This window comes from Anoplopoma fimbria, chromosome 2 (assembly GCF_027596085.1).
Source record: "Anoplopoma fimbria isolate UVic2021 breed Golden Eagle Sablefish chromosome 2, Afim_UVic_2022, whole genome shotgun sequence".
Classification (NCBI taxonomy): domain Eukaryota; kingdom Metazoa; phylum Chordata; class Actinopteri; order Perciformes; family Anoplopomatidae; genus Anoplopoma; species Anoplopoma fimbria.
This window is the reverse complement of record NC_072450.1, coordinates 22,882,275-22,898,344: the sequence shown is the minus strand read 5'-3', so window position 1 is coordinate 22,898,344 and position 16,070 is coordinate 22,882,275. Positions and strand designations below refer to the sequence as shown.

Genomic DNA, 16,070 nt, shown 5'->3' with positions numbered 1-16,070 from the left:
TTCTTGAAGCTCATCTGCTCAAACATACAGTTTATGGCTATAAGACTCATTTTGCCTCCTGTTCACCTGCAAATGTTGTGGCTAAAGTTTCACCATAGGACCTCAACCATGTAGAGTCATTGTGTGACCCTTTTGATGGTGTTTGAAGTATTTACTTGGTTGTGCCAATTATTTGCATTGAAATGCTCTTACAATCCTGCCATGTGGACATATGAGTCGGATAAAAAACTATAGTTAGTTCAAATTGAAAAATCATTGATTAATAAGATACATTTCTTGATTAGACAAAATTGCCATGAATCCAAATATACCCTTTTGGGATTTTAACAAAGAGTACAAGTTCACTCTATTTGGTCGACCACAGTCTTTAAAATAAACCAGTAAGAAAAAGAAGAGTATTGAAATAAAACAAAAAAGGAGGCATCTTGAGAATTATTTTAAATTGTGATGTACACAGAGCTTCCCAGCCAAAAGTGATTCTCCTTTTGGAAGGGCTGTAGTGTCACAGTAATTAACACTAATTTGCAATATCGATAGGACTGATTACTTCTTTGGAATCAATACAATTTTAATCACTAACATTTGAAGACGCAATGGCGAGAAAAGAAACCCCACTTATTTGTTATACCTAGCGTTTTCCTCATGTTGTAATGGAAAAGAAGACAAAAAGGGAGAAACAAATATAGTGAGTGGACGCCCGGAGAGAATGCTGACAGCTCTCACAACTTTCAGCAGTGACTGTGATTTCACTGTTAGCCTCCGGAGAAGCTCTATGTGTCTTTCAGTGTCAATAGATGGAGATAAAACATATATAGCAGGGCTCTCCTCTGGGTGTTTGCTAAAGAGGGTGTAAATCACAGAATGTTTTAGAGACACTGGCAGGTGGGAATTGAGCAATATGTGGAACCGTTTGTATTGTAGGCTACTACACGTCATGTCTTTTGCATTTCTACCAGCCATGAATTTACTCTCTCTTAAGGTTTACATGAAGTCGCACCACTGGAAACAAACCAGTAGAGTGTCGCCTCTCTTCCATTCTGCTTGCATTTGTGCAGTTTTTGTTCAGGAGTATAAAACCAAAATAAATAAAATGGTATGGAGCCGATAAGTTGAGCTGCTTACAAGATAAGCAATATCAGGCTTTGGCTACACACACAATTTATGTAAGGACAAATTCATTTGTGATTTTGATTAATTGTTTGGACTTGCTCATAGTAAAAACTTTAAATGATCAGCCTTGTCCTTTAATGAACATTGTACTTCTTGTTTTTTTTTTTTTTTATCAGGCCAATATTTAGAATATTTGTTTCAAACATTTCAAATTTTTATCATTTATAAAAAGATCTTGTTTTTGTATTTTTGCTTCTTAAGCATATATATATATATATATATATATATTTTTATTATATTTTTTTTAAAAGTTGACCTTGTTTGGATTGTTATGACTGTATATTGCATCATTTAATGGTTACAGTTTCTTTCCCACAATTTCAGATGAGCTATGTTTCCCATCTAACAAGCATCATAATGTAATAGTATCATATACTGTGAAACCGTGTATATACACGATTATTACAGTGTTGATGGAGAGTTTTGGTTAATGTCTGAAAGAAATGTTAGATACCTCTTTCTTCAAATTGTACGCAGTGCAAATGTTGTGTAGCTCAGAAAACGTTACGTTACCCCATACAACCTGAAAAGAAGTGGATGTTTCTTCTACTTCAACTCAAGGCCTCTGTGGTCCATTCTTTTTAAAGTAAAGATATAATATGTTTCAACCTCCAGCCTGCGTTTACTGTGACTGAATTGTGCCAGACTGCTGTGCATCAATTGAAAAGTTGTACAGTGACGCACCATGTGCATGTCAGGTTAGAGAGAGAGAGGGGGGGGAGTGAGAGGGGGTGTGCTGTGTGGATTCTCTTGCAGGGTGTAGTTGTTGTGTGGTTGTGAAGTTGTGCAAGTGGCCTTATTGTTAACAATATTAACTTTTCTGATGTGTGTGCAAAGCGTGTATAGCCTAGTTGAATGCCCTGCCTTGCATCCATGAAACCTTATTCAGTCTCTGTAAGAATTAAACATATCACATAGGGCTAGGCTATAATTTAGCTTTTTAAGGGCTTTGCAGGTGTGAGGATCCAATTTTTTTCTTACCTCTCAAATATATATTTTTTAATATTTAGAGATAAATGTGTTTGTCAAACTCACATTTTACTAAATAGATATATTTTTGCCTACTAGTATTCATGGTCTCAGTAGAGGTATCTTAATTTACATATGAAAAAAACAAACCCCCCATCTATTTCTTTCCATCTCTGTGTTTATCAAGAGAGGGCATAGAGATAGATTCATCGCCATAGTGCTGGGAAAATGAGCAACAACATAAAGAGAGCTGCCCTTTCCCGGGGCTTCTTTTCGGCTAATAAATAACATCCAATTAGAGGAGACTCTCAAAGATCACAAAATCAGTTTGCCATTTCTCTCCAGGATACAGGCATCTGCTAATAACCTACCTCTTCTCCGAAGTCACAGCACTGCAAGATGAGAGACAGAAATTCGTAGAAACTGAATGGGTGTTCCCGAATGCAAGTGTTAAAAGGGGAGAAGTAATTATGTCAAAAGCTTTATTTGCTTCTTCTTAATAGCCTGTCTGCTTTATTTTTGTGATTTTTGTGATTGAAAGAGGCTTCAATGTGTTAATGCAAACATACAAAGGCCTTTCTGATTTGGATTATGAGCGCAATTGAATTTCAAGCTAAAGTCTAAACTGAGTCTAGTTAAGGCTTTGTTTTTGTCTCTTGGTTTTCACAAAATGTATATTTATTATTTTTAAAAAATGTATGCAAAAACCTCTTATTAGAAATAGAGTGAATGACTCATAGGTGCAAACTCGTCACCTTTCGCCGAAATTCGCCGTTTTTGATCCAAAATAGGTCATTTGTGTGATTCGTGTAGATCTGCAATAAAAAAGATTTGGGGGGGGTCCTCCAAGTAATCTGCGAACGCAAGCTGTCATGAATCGAATATTTTTTTCAAGCTTGTTCGTTTGGCCAACCCATGTCATCATGACACGCAAGCTTTTTTTTCGGGTCTGTTCGAAATGGAAGGTAGCTGCCTCGATGCCGTAATAGACAGGTGTATTACAAGACATGTCTTTCGGGTGAAGGCATTTTCAAAAACCGTTGGTTTCGAGCGGCCTTTTTAAGATAGCATTGACGGTAACGTGTGACGTTGGTACGCTGCAAGAACGTTAGGCTATCTAACGTAGGCTAACGTGCTATTGTTAGACAGTTGGCTGACAGACGCCTCGCAAATCACATCAACCATTATTGCTGGTTACAACAACGGTGTTATCGGATAGTACAGTGTCTATTTCTCGGTAACTTTTGAAAAATCTAAGCGAAAAACGCCGAAAAATGTACATTTACATAAAAGACACGGCCGTCAGCAGAGTTTGGTCAGGAGTTTAGCTGCTAATAAGTTACATATAACGTTAACATGCTGATATGAATGTTCGGAAAAGGATCAAAGACAAGTTAAAGGGGTTGTGAAAGTTGAAAACCATCCAAGCTGAATAGCCGCAGCTTATTTGTGTTTTACTGGAATAACATTGAAGCATATGAATATATATATATATTTAAAAATATATATTCCCCGGGAGCATGCCCCGGACCCCCTAGGGGGTTTGGATCCTTGTCACCTTTTTCATCCCTGATGAGTTTGCACCCCTGATGACTATACCTAAAACTAAGTTTTACTATCTACAATAATAACCTGGAGCCAATATATTTTTATTTTTATTTTGTCCACCAGGACGTTAAAGGAATCCAAATTAACACATAGATCAGTAACAGTGTGGGAAATATTTTACAGAAACAAGTAAAATGGGCTTAAAATAACCTCTGCCTCTTCAGATTGTGTCTTAAAGGCTGCTGGGAAACACTGTGACTATTGTTAGTACTGCATTTGCAACTGCTGGGTACTAAACTTTCTACTGTAGTGCTGTAGTTATCATTTCCAGGTCTGTAATATCCCAATAATGAATATTAATAATCCCCCCCCCCCCCCAAAAAAAAAAGACATTTTCAAATATTGCCTAACTCATTTTAAATTACTGCCAGACCAATGCTGGATTTTGCAGGCCGATAACAATTTATATATATTTTTTTCCAAAAATAATCACCCAACAAGAATTTTTTTGATAAGAACACACTTTTGTGGCCAAGACACTGTGTGTGCAGAACGCAGCACAGCAGTTAACATACGTGAGTAATGGAATCTCTCTGCTCCAGCTGTGCACTACCTGGCTGAAAATATAGTGCTTGGGCATTAAGTAAAAAGCAATTATGGCACATGACATTTGCGTGGCGAGTGATACGAAAGTAGTGAATGTGGTTCCTACATTGTTTGCTTTAAATCTCAAGACCAGTTATTAAATGCATTCATGTACCGGGTACAAAGAATAATTGGATCCGTTTGATCAATGTTATGTTGTAACGTTGTTAACCTTACTTTGCCTTGAACTGATCACTAATGGTCATGTCCTCATTGGCCCTTTGTATTATTTTTTTAATACAATCACGATAAAGCTTGTAAAAGTATACAGTGTAGTTCAGCATGAAAGCCTCAACACAAGTCGATTTTTAATGAATAAATTGTGAGACGGGAGGGCATGGGGTATTCAAAACTTGAACAGGATGCTTTACAAGTGTCCCCCTTTTTAAGTCCTTTGCCGTAGCAACAAGGCTGAGCACTCAGTGGCTCTCCAGATCAATGTAGCCCGTCAAAGAGAAAGTTGAGGAACGACGAGTTCTCTTCCCACCGCTCCCATGCTGTAAAAGATAATTAGACAGCCCATTTCCATGTGATTGTATTGGCCTTGGCTGGAAGCATGTTTGTGTCGGTTTTGTCAGCTTCCACGAGCGTATTTACGGAGATTACTTGACGGAGGCAGCATTTGCGTGTGGGAAGGGGTCGAGCTCATGTGGGTGTTTTGAGTGGTTCAAGAGCGCACATGATCAAGGGATGGCTCCCATGTGGAGGTAAAGACCACGGTCAGAGCTGACAGGCTTGTCGTGATTTGTCAAACTCAGGCACATAATAGAGTCATGATCATTCAAACCCATGCTTCTCGCCGGTCCGTCTCTGCTACAATAACCCCTCAGACTACCTCTAAATTGGAGCCACTTAACACAGCCATGGGGCGGCGGTTAATAGGTCTCTTGAATTCAAGGTGGGTGTATTTCTTGGAACAGCAATAGCTTTTGTGGTCTGCTGTGCAGAGATCTTGGTGGGCTTTTGAATCACAATGAGGCAAAAAAAAAAAGCAGCTGAGGAGGTTTGTAGACACCAATGGGGAATTATGAAGAGATCTAAGACTAGAGGAAGGGCGGCTGAAAGGATAAAATAAAAAATAAAAATACACCTCTCAGCAGCACTTTCGTAAAGATGTAATGTGATGTATAGGTTAGATGTGTCCAGTTGGCTGTTCGCTGAGGTTAGCAGATATAATTAGCTGCTGAAAGGACTCCGTTATAAAGTAGGACCAACCAAGGAGTATCTGAGGAGAGCAGCAGGGTGTCCATCTCACACGCTCGTCTAGTTAGTATTGCTTCTCCCTCGTTCATATCTGTTCACATCAAATGGACTTCACAGTCTGTCTCCCCTCCTCCTGTTCCCTCTCTTTTTAGGCTTTTTCTGTGACATTTTGAAGAACATCATTAGTTCTGTAATGACTTTTCATGGGGCAGCAGAAAATTTGTGCCATTATGAGGGATCTCATCAAATGCATAATCATGTAAGGCTCTTTTCATTGTTGTTGAAAGGGAAGGTCTGGTCACACAGCAAACGGATGGCTTTTATTTTCTTTCTTACAAAGTCTAGCCTACTATTTTTATATTTATATATTTTTTATATTTTGTTTTTTTCAAATTTGCTCGCAATTCAAACACATCATGGTTAGAAATGGCTAATGTTTTAGGAACACTAGCTCCTGCTTACCATACCATTTTCTTTGAGCAGTCACTGACACACCTATTACAAAATGCAAACACACATACACACACACATATATACTGTCTTTGCCTCCCATCTCTTTTTTTTGTGTTGTTAACCTTCCTCAGTTTTTGAGCTTTCCTTTCCTCCTCCATTGTTCTTCGTCTTTCTCTCTTCTGCCACAGTTTCTCAAGCATCAGCACCTCACTTTATTCCCAATTTGTGTTTTTATGTTCTCGTATCAACAAAGTAATGGGCTGGCTCGTTAAAAACGTATTTGCTTTCGAGACTTTATTCTTCTGTGGTGATTTTTCATCCACACATGTAGGTTTGTGTATGGTGGGTGGGTGGGTGTTGAAGGGACGGGCGCAGATATGTTTTCAACAGCACTGGGAGAAAAACAAGAAAATGCCAAATGACTTCAGACATGGATGATTAAAGCTGCCATCAATCCATTGAACGACTTGGGAAATGTTAGGGTGGGCTTAACAACTGTTCAGATCGGACTGATGTTGTCACATAGTGAAATGAAATGGAGATAATAATGCCTTATACCTGATATGACAGAGTAGTCAGAAAATACACATTTTAACACACACACACACACACACACACACACACACACTCACACACACACACACACACACACACACACACACACACTCACACTCACACTCACACTCACACATACACATTTGGAGGCCATGGGTAGCTCTTCAAGAGGCCTTTAGAGGGCACTACTCCACTGAGAATAGAGCACCAGCAAAATGCATCCCCACAGGCCAGTTCATACTGATTAACAGAAGCTCCTAATGAATCTTTTGATTTGGCGTCAATAATTCCAGAATTTCTTTATTTTTGAATGTGTGAGCTCCCATGTTCTCTCCGTAGGGTACGTCGGCTTCTTTGTGAAGAGCGATTGACTGGTGTGTTGTAGCCGCTGATGCTCACGCAGGAGCAATTCGGCGTGTGAGATTAAGAAAGGCTCTCGGTATAGCAGGAACGAGGGAGAGGAGGAGAGAGGAGAGAAAAAGCCTTAATGAAGTCTGTTAATTTGCTGCTATCAGAATGAAAGTCTCAGACTAATTATGGCCCTGGGTCATCTAGTCTGGATCACAGGGAGAGGTGGCCCTGCATGGTTCACTTTGATTAGCTCACTCACTTCGCAGGCCCCTCACTTCATTACTCTGATCTCCCCGCTCTGTCTCACACTCACTGGTACCCACACACCCGCAGCCCAGCATGGCAGGGGGTCCGTGTGCAAACAGTCCGGTCGAGCCGCCATGTCGGTGTTGGTCAATAGTTGGTGCGACGATGAGGCAGGGAGGGGAGAGGTGAGAGCAGGGGCGTACCGTTCCAAGCAGCTCCTGGACGTTGTGCAGTGTCTCTCGTGCTTTTATGTCTGGGCCGACTGAAGTTCAGGTCTGAGCCGGATCAGAACCGTACAGCGAGTCAGTCAACAGGCGAGCGGCGCCGCTGCTGCTTTGACGGTTTCGTCTCCCCTCTGTTTACTGTAGAGTTGACAGATGTGTCGGAACGGTGGATTTGTTCACTTGCTGCAGACAGCCCTCCTCCTGTGCATCAGCTGTCTCGTAGTGGATTTAGCTTGAGGCAACGGTGTGTGTGTGTGTGTGTGTGTGTGTGTGTGTGTGTGCAGATTGGATTGTGAGGCCCCCCCATATTATCCCTGCTACAGAAACTCCCCTAATAGCAGTGATTTAAACTTTACCTGCATGACTGCCTTGATTGGCTATTGGAAACACCACAGTGATTTAATTAGCCTTTGAAGACTGCTGCCCTCTCAACTTTACCCCCTCATCATGTGCTTGTGTATCTGCTTTTTTTTTAGCGGGGGACAAGATGATCGGATCACTACAATATGCCATAAATAATATAGTCTCATCAATAGAAAATTCAGCAGAGCGTGATATCTCCTCAGGAAGTCAGACCGTTGGACTAAATATTGGATAAAGTGACGGGCCGAATAAGCATTCACACACACACACACACACACACACACACACTGGCTGTCTAGTCCTTACTCACTTGATAACTTCTTAGATTGCAGTATTAATTGGTTATATATGGGTTTTTTTTTCTTTTTCCATTTGATATCAGCTTTAGGATTGTGTGTTGTGTGTGTGTGTGTTGTGTGTGTGTGTGTGTGTGTGTGTGTGTGTGTTTGTGTGTGTGTGTGTGTGTGTGTGTGTGTGTGTGTGTGTGTGTGTGTGTGTGTGTGTGTGTGTGTGTGTGTGTGTGTGTGTGTGTGTGTGTGTGTGTGTGAAAAAAAAAAAAAAAAAAAAAAAAAAAAAAAGGCAGTTCCAGTAAGGCGTTTTCACTGATTAGAAATCCATCCTGATAAGACGAAGTGCTGGTGTGAGCGTAGAGAGGCTGGGGAGCAGTAGGGGGAGATTTTGGTGTGTGTGCATGCGTGTGTTTTTTTGGGGGGGGGGGGGTCGAGGTGTTACTTGCTTGTCTCTGAGGCCTGCCTGTCATGTACAGCATCAGTCATGCTCTTTCACAGCAGTTTTATTTCATCCACCATTCCCTTTAGTGCTTTGAAGGCACAATTCACTGATACTGCCTTGTGGGAAGTGCTGCTGTTTTGGGGGGCGGGGGGGCAGGCAGGCATGTGTGCGCTCAATGTTACACGTTGTCGCAATTTTTTTCAAGCGGCAGAGATCGTATCAAAATCCAGTCAGTAGGATTATTACGAGTGAGGGGATAAGTCTTTAAAAGTTTCCAGCTTTGGGTCCTCATCTCACTCCTCAACCAAACATCCTCAATCTTTTCTCAAAGAAAATAAAAGAATAAGGCGTTTCCTTTCTTTAACACCCAGGACTCCTTGTTTTATTTTTTCATTCAACAAAAGACACAATCCCAAATTGACATATTTATTTTGCATAATGCATAATACGTTTTCCCCGGTACCCCCCAGTGTAGACAGACAACTGAGGCCGTCTATCTTTGCTCTTTGTTTACGTCCTCCTTAACTCCAAAGCGCTCACATGGTAGACGGCTAGCACTGTGTTTGCCGTGGCAGAGCAGACACGGCCTTTCAACTGAGACTATTGACTCTGTCGGTGTCTGTCTCTGATGCACCGCTCTCTCCTGTCTTGTGATGGAGTCCTGCCTTTTCCCTTCCTGACTATCTGATCGCAACGTCTGACGTTAACTGTGGCATTAGTCTGTTTTGTAAAGTACATCTTTTTTTTCTGATTCTTTACCGCTGCTTTGTCTCCCTAAACTTTTTTGTTTTTCTTCCCAACAGTGTGTCATCTTGTCACACAAATTAATGTTGAAAACCATTATCGCACACCGACGCCGTGTCGCTGGCTTCTGATGTACTTTTGCTTGACCTGTGCGAAGCGACGCGGACTCCCCACTGCGCTGCTCTCACAAGTATATTCTTATCTTCCCCACTTCCTGGGTGATAGCGCAATCTGATAACTACAACGGTCCCCGCGCCGTCTGATTGATTAACCAGTGACCTCTGACCCCCTGTGGGACATTTTAATTGGCTGATGTATAATGAGCAGGCTTCCCTGAAGAAGAACTGTTTTAAGGCCAGAGAGATTGGGGGTGATGCTGCAAGGGGGGGGATCTAATTAGCTGATTTAACTGATAACACCTGAGGCAGCTGTGTGTGTGTCTGTGTGTGTGCGTGTGAGTGTGTGTGTGAGAGAGAGAGAGAGAGATTCTATCTTACCGCTATCTCCTGTAGGATAGAGATGGATGCAACCCTCGCAGTATTATGTGAAAATGATTCATGGTATATACGACCCAGCCAAGTATGTTTATATGCGCTGCAACAAGGTGCTTAATGCTCGGCCGCCGTGTGTTTTCTTGTGTGCGCTGTGTGTTTGAGTAGAGAGTCTGCGTTTGTTGGCGGAATAAATGAGATTCTGTGAAGCTATAAGTTATGATGAGTAGATCAATACGACATCTTAATGCAGTAAGCAGTAGGCTTTTCGAGGGCCGGCTCCTTATATTGCATCCTAATACCTAATAACATCCAATCCAAGATTACATTCCCGTAAGAATACATCCTTGAGTTATTTATGCAGATAGGTGAATAGTGACACCTTTACATTATTTTGTGATTTCATTTCTGCCCATGTTTCCTTTTATTCTTTTGCATTCTTAAGCATATGCTGATCTGCACTCAATATTCGTAAAGACATTTTAAAGTAAACTGTCTTGCAGCATCACTTGTTGAACATCTTTACCGAAGTAGAAAATAGAAGGTCTAATATTGTATTGGCAGATGATGGAATGTGACTGCCGTCCTTCATGCCTGTCTAGACCAATTTTGTTTTTTTCTGCTGGCAGTCTGTATGTTTTTTGTACCCGTCATTTTTAGAATTGAAACCTCAATTTTTCTGTTAAGAACCATTAAGGGTTGAAAATGACCTTGTATGGTACATACATTACACTCTCTTTTGTTTCAGAACTGAAGTGAAGCTGGAGACTATAACGCTTTCACAGACTAAATCTTTTGCCCAAAATTCTGCCTGACATCTTTGCAAAACATTTATATTCGGACTTGGGTTGCAACAACAACAACAACAACAACAACAACAAACGTTATTATTGATGAATCTTACAATTGCTTTCAAGATTAATAGTTGAATAGTTTGAAACTGCCTGTCACAATTTCCCAGAGGTGACATACTCAATTTTCTTGTTATAACCAACCAACCGTCCAAAACCCTAAAGTATTACTTTTTCCATTATTGATGACATTGATATTTTTTTAAGTAAAATTGATAATTGAAATATCAAAATAATTGCTATAGCCTGACTAATTTATCAACTTATCATTCCAGATCATGACCAATATTAAAAGTATGCCATGCATGTGTGTGAGTTATGTGCATCTAATTCAGGACCAAGACAGGTAGATTTCAAGTAAAAATAGTTGTTATATGTTCAAGTAATTGGTCTTTTTTTCCTCTAGTTTCTATTTGATCTAGTTGTTTCCTACTTTTAGACATAGTTAATCATGTTGACTTGTTGTCTACTTGTCATTTGTATCATAAACCATTTTTCATTTTAGTTTTTACAGCGTATTTGCTCTTGCTTCACTCCAGTCTCTGTGTGTTTCACGCTGCAGTGGGCATGGTGCAGTCTTGTGAAAATTGTATTCTCATCTCCTAATTCTCTCTTCTCTTCCCTTTTTACCATGGTTCACATTTCCCTTTGTCCTCCTTGTCTGTGTCTTTTTGCGTTTCCCTCTCCTCTCTCTCACACACACTGAAAGACTGTGAGGAGAGTGTACCAACGGAGGAGCCACGTAAGTTCAAGGACAGCTCAGTGTGTGGCTGTGTGTGCGCATTTCTTGCGTGTGGTGGTCTGTGCAGTGGGTGTGCATGCTTGTGGACATGCTAACATTCTTTTTCTGCGGGAGCTCCCAGCATACCTCTTCACTTTTTAATTAGATACAGGATCCCTGAAAGAACACCAAGCCCATGTGGAACAGTAGAAATACCTTTCCTGTGGATTAAACCCTCGCCTCGCCTCGCCTCGCCTCGCCTCGCCTCGCCTCTTCTCCTCTCCTCTCCTCTCCTCTCACCATACACACCATAATTACAGCACCAGACAATTACCCAGCATACTCCTGGGATGCACATTTTGTTCTCTTAATCTGGTGTCTTAAATAATTAAAACCAACCATGAACTCCGTGGCTCAAGAGAGTTGTGTTTGTGCATATCTGTGTGTCTCATTGTTTTTTTGTTTGTTGCTTATAATCCAGACCTCTCCTATCTACCGATAGCACAAACAAACCCACCCACCTGGCTCCATGTGACCCAGAACAGATTTACCTTCACCTATAACCTGGTTATTTTATGTGCAACATTCTGTTTATGGAAGAGCCATGGCTCAACCATACCTTATTCTGTCAGTGGTGTGATCACAGCACTTTCCCATGATCCCTTTCTCCATGCTTCTCTAGGGGCAAGGCATCCTGTCTGCCATTAGTCATTTGGAGAAATGTGTAAACACACATGCAAAGAGATTAAAAAATACATAAAAAAAAGATCATGTTTGTGGTTGAATTTTAACATTTGATCATCTTTAGAATTAGTACATTATTTAACTCGATAAATAAATAAAAAGCAACCGGACAATTTCTACATTCCAGTCCCTGTCTCCCCTTTCCTTATGTTGTACCTGAACCCTGTAAAAATATATGTAAATCTCATAATCTTGCTGTATCCAAATCTGTGTGTGTCATACATATGTCAGCATTACAGTAAGTGCATACATTTGTGTACATTTTACTTCCATGCGTTGATAATAATCCAGGGTTTCTGTCTTCATCAGCCAAAAAGGAAGAGGAGGATCACGAGGATAAGAAATCCATAAAGAAGAGAATTAAAGAGCTCAAGGTGCTCGATCCCAAGATTGCACAGAATCTTTGTAAGTATTTATATCCTTTCTGCCCATTCCTCCGCCCAAACACGTCCATGTGTCTTGATGTTAGTGTACTAGCCATGTCTTTTGTTCTCCCTACACTTTTCTATACTATACTTTTCTTCAATTAAGTCCACTCCCGTATCTCAAATGTTCCTTATCATGTTATAAAGTGACCCCCAATGGAGTATTTTGGCAGGGAATGAGTTTAACCCTTGCTTGTTGCTATAGCAATTATAACAAGACACCACCTGGCCATTGCTACCTGTGACTAATGTTTTCTAAAACAGACCTAGCTAATTATTAATGTCAAGCACCCATTGAGAAAAGAAGAAGAAGAAGCAGGAGGAGGAAAAAGACTCCCTCTCTCACACACACTCTGCCTTAAAATGACCGTTTTAAAAGCATTAAAGGGGATCCAGCTGATCTCTTAAGCACTCCTAGATTTTAGCACCTCATTGGCTTATATCAAGGGGAGCTGTGACCTTTGTTTCATGTATTAAAAGAAAATGAGACTAATCAGCCCAGTAACAGTGATAAATCACACAGCGGAAATTATAGAGCAGGAACGAGGCGAGGGGAGAAAAGAAAAAAGGAGAGTAGGCGCTTTATGCGTTACACCATAGGAGGTAAAAGAGTCTAAAAGCTATGATTTGAGGCTGTGAATGACTTCTGTATATAATGTATTTTATGTAACGAGTTAGCGTTAAGTTTCTCACTAAAGGTACAGGGCTCATTTATTTCACATTTAGACATATGTTAACAGAAGAAGAAAGGCTAGTTAGTCACTCACACCTCCATTGAATAAATGCAGTCAGTTGTTTTTATCTTGAACAGTTTGATGACTGGCTAACCAAAGTTTGCCAAAAGACACACCAGTAATTGTTTGTAACAATGCACTTTATTGGTCTGTTAGATCTTAGAAATTCAAATGTATGTTAAACCTTCTATATGATATTCCAAAGAAGCCCATTTTCATCATTTATTTTGGCGTTATTCAAGGTTCTCCTCTATATCATGTCAATAAGATGCCTGTAACTCTCTTCACACCAGACTCGCTCAAATACAAAACTCTAAAGCTACAAGCTTGGATATTATATTATACTCTTATCAACACAGTATTTACCTTAAGATATTCCCAATAACCTTCAAAGCTCTGCATCATATGGCTCCTAGCCTCGTCACACAGCAACTGTCTGGGTATTTGATGATGGTACTACTGGCTAGACTAATGACTTATCCTGACAACTCATTTGCTATTCGGTCCCCAGTGGAACCACGTGCTTGATGATCTCATGCCTGCTGAACCACTTTTTATAAAACAGTTTTATGTCTGGCTGACTTATGTACGGATATTTATCTAAATTAATTTCTCTTTTGGTTCCTACTTCATGGCCTTCATGTGTCTTTTTTATTTATTTCATCCCATTCATTGTTTTTGTTTTTTTGTTATTTATTCATATTTAATTATATTGTTATTTTGTTTCCTATTGTTAGTTAGCTGATGAATCATGTTTTTTTAAAAATTTACCACGGCATTTGCTGCATCTGTTGTCTGTTGTCTTTTCAGCCATCTTCCTGGGTTCCTTCCGTATGCCTTATCAGGAAATCCGTCGGATGATAGTGGAGGTGGATGAGGAGCAACTCACTGAACCAATGATCCAGGTAGGGCTTAAAAGCCAAGTTCTGCATACAGTTGTAAAATGTTGAGCTTCAGTCACTTTTTCTGACTTTTTTCTTTTTGGACTGCCCACCTGAGAAAATATGTTATAAAAAAATAAATAGAAGAAGAAAAAGAATGGAAAAAGTACATAAAACCACTTAAAAGCCAATTTGTGGAAACAGGTTTGAGATAGAGTTTTTACTAGATGACACTGACATTGCTTGCCTGGTTTCGAATGGAAGGCTGTTACAGCCGTGGAAGCAAATGCCCTCACAACCCACTGTCTCCAGCTTCACCCAACTTGTCGGCAGACCTTAGGCTACTAAGAGGAGTGTAAGGACAGAGAAGGTGAACAGTGTAGGACGGGTCGAACAAGCGTTGAAACTTCCAGAGGGATACAGGTAGCCGCTGCGGGGGAGGCTAGAGAAAGGAAAGGTGTTTTTTAGTTTGTGTCAGTACTAGTACAACCGGAAGGCTGTCCGTTGACCTTCTCGGTAGTCAAGCAAATAAGGACTTACAGTAGTCTAAGTGGCTGGAATAAGTATACGCATAAGGTCCACATTTGTCAAGCCAAGTTTAGATCTATCTGCAGATGTCCCCAAAAATGTACAAAGTTAATGGCTTTAAATGATTGCCCCAGATGTTGAGGAAATCGATTAATGCATTTCGGGCTTCAAGATGAATTAACTGTTAACGGTCAGGGTAGGCGTGGGTAAGCTGAATTGAAACAAATACACCAGAAGAAAACCTGATTTACTGATTTAGACTCTAAAGAATTAATTTGATCAATAATTGTTCATTACAACACGCAAATAATTAATAGTCGTTAAGGCAAATTCCATTAAACGCGAGTAATAAAAGTGGCAATATTTGTTTTGACTCCAGGCATCGGGAACAGATTTTCATTCCGATTTGAATGCATCAGACCGACATATTTATCTCATGGTAGCAGCATTTGTTGAGATGGCTGTTAAATTCAGAGGAGAAGGCGATGCAATCAACATGGCTTAAATAATTTAACATTTATTCCTTTTGGCTGTCTATAAAACCAATCACTTTCAATTGTCTCTATAAGTATAAATCGCCTCAAGTCTTCTCTTTGATAATAAAATCCATTTTATTGCAGTTTCAAAACTTCATCTTAACTGAAACTCATCAACAGGGCTGACAGTCTCCGAAACACACAGCCAATAGAAAACCAGTAGGTTAGGTTTCCAAACCAGCCCAGTACAAAGAGTTGTAGTCCTGAGACTCTTTCTAAATTAAATTCAAGGAAAAACACCACATTGCTGTTGAGAGCCAGATATAGCCGATCCCCCCCAAGGCAAACATTTTTGGTCACTTTAAATCATTACATTTTGGTACATGATAAAGAAATTGAAACATGAAAATGAGGAAGATATAACTCCATACCACCTATAATTACTGTAAGAAAGTGTGTCAGACATCCCTATCACAATGCTATATTTTAAGAAATGAATGCATGTAGCTTTTATCTGCTCCGCTTCCCTCCATGTTGCTTCTCACTCCTTTTCTTCCTCTCTCTTCTTTGTAGAACCTTGTGAAGCACCTACCGGAGCAGGAGCAGCTGAACGCCTTGGCCAAGTATAAAAATGACTACACAAATTTGTCAGAGCCTGAGCAGTTCGGGATTGTGGTGAGTACACACTCGCACACACACAAACATGAACGTGTCAACTCTCAACCAGCTGGTCATAGCACTAACAATATGTAAATGTATGTCATAAAAAGATAATTATCTTTATGTTGTAGTTTTTCTGTTGTTCCGGGACCTCTGATAGTAAATATTCTAGCTGTCAATTAAGTTGAAATACAGTGTACTATGAATTAAGTGGTTTAACAGATCATAATTATGTGTCCACAGTTTTATAAAACTGGTTTATTATTGTATTAACATCATAGAAATGTAAATTGTCTTGTGTTTGCATCCAATCTTTCCCTTTCCTACGAACATGCACACACACACACACACACACA

The 16,070-nt window shown here is 40.1% G+C and overlaps 1 protein-coding gene across 1 annotated transcript in view; it reads left to right on the top strand.

Moving 5' to 3' along the window:
* Positions 1–16,070, top strand: part of LOC129101429 (protein diaphanous homolog 3-like) — a 157,935-nt gene that overhangs the window by 52,703 nt on the left and 89,162 nt on the right. Inside the window, exons 18-20 of the mRNA XM_054611260.1 lie at positions 12,320–12,415; positions 13,980–14,074; positions 15,628–15,729. Coding sequence (XP_054467235.1) covers positions 12,320–12,415; positions 13,980–14,074; positions 15,628–15,729 — 293 coding nt within the window. The remainder of the gene's footprint in view (positions 1–12,319; positions 12,416–13,979; positions 14,075–15,627; positions 15,730–16,070) is intronic.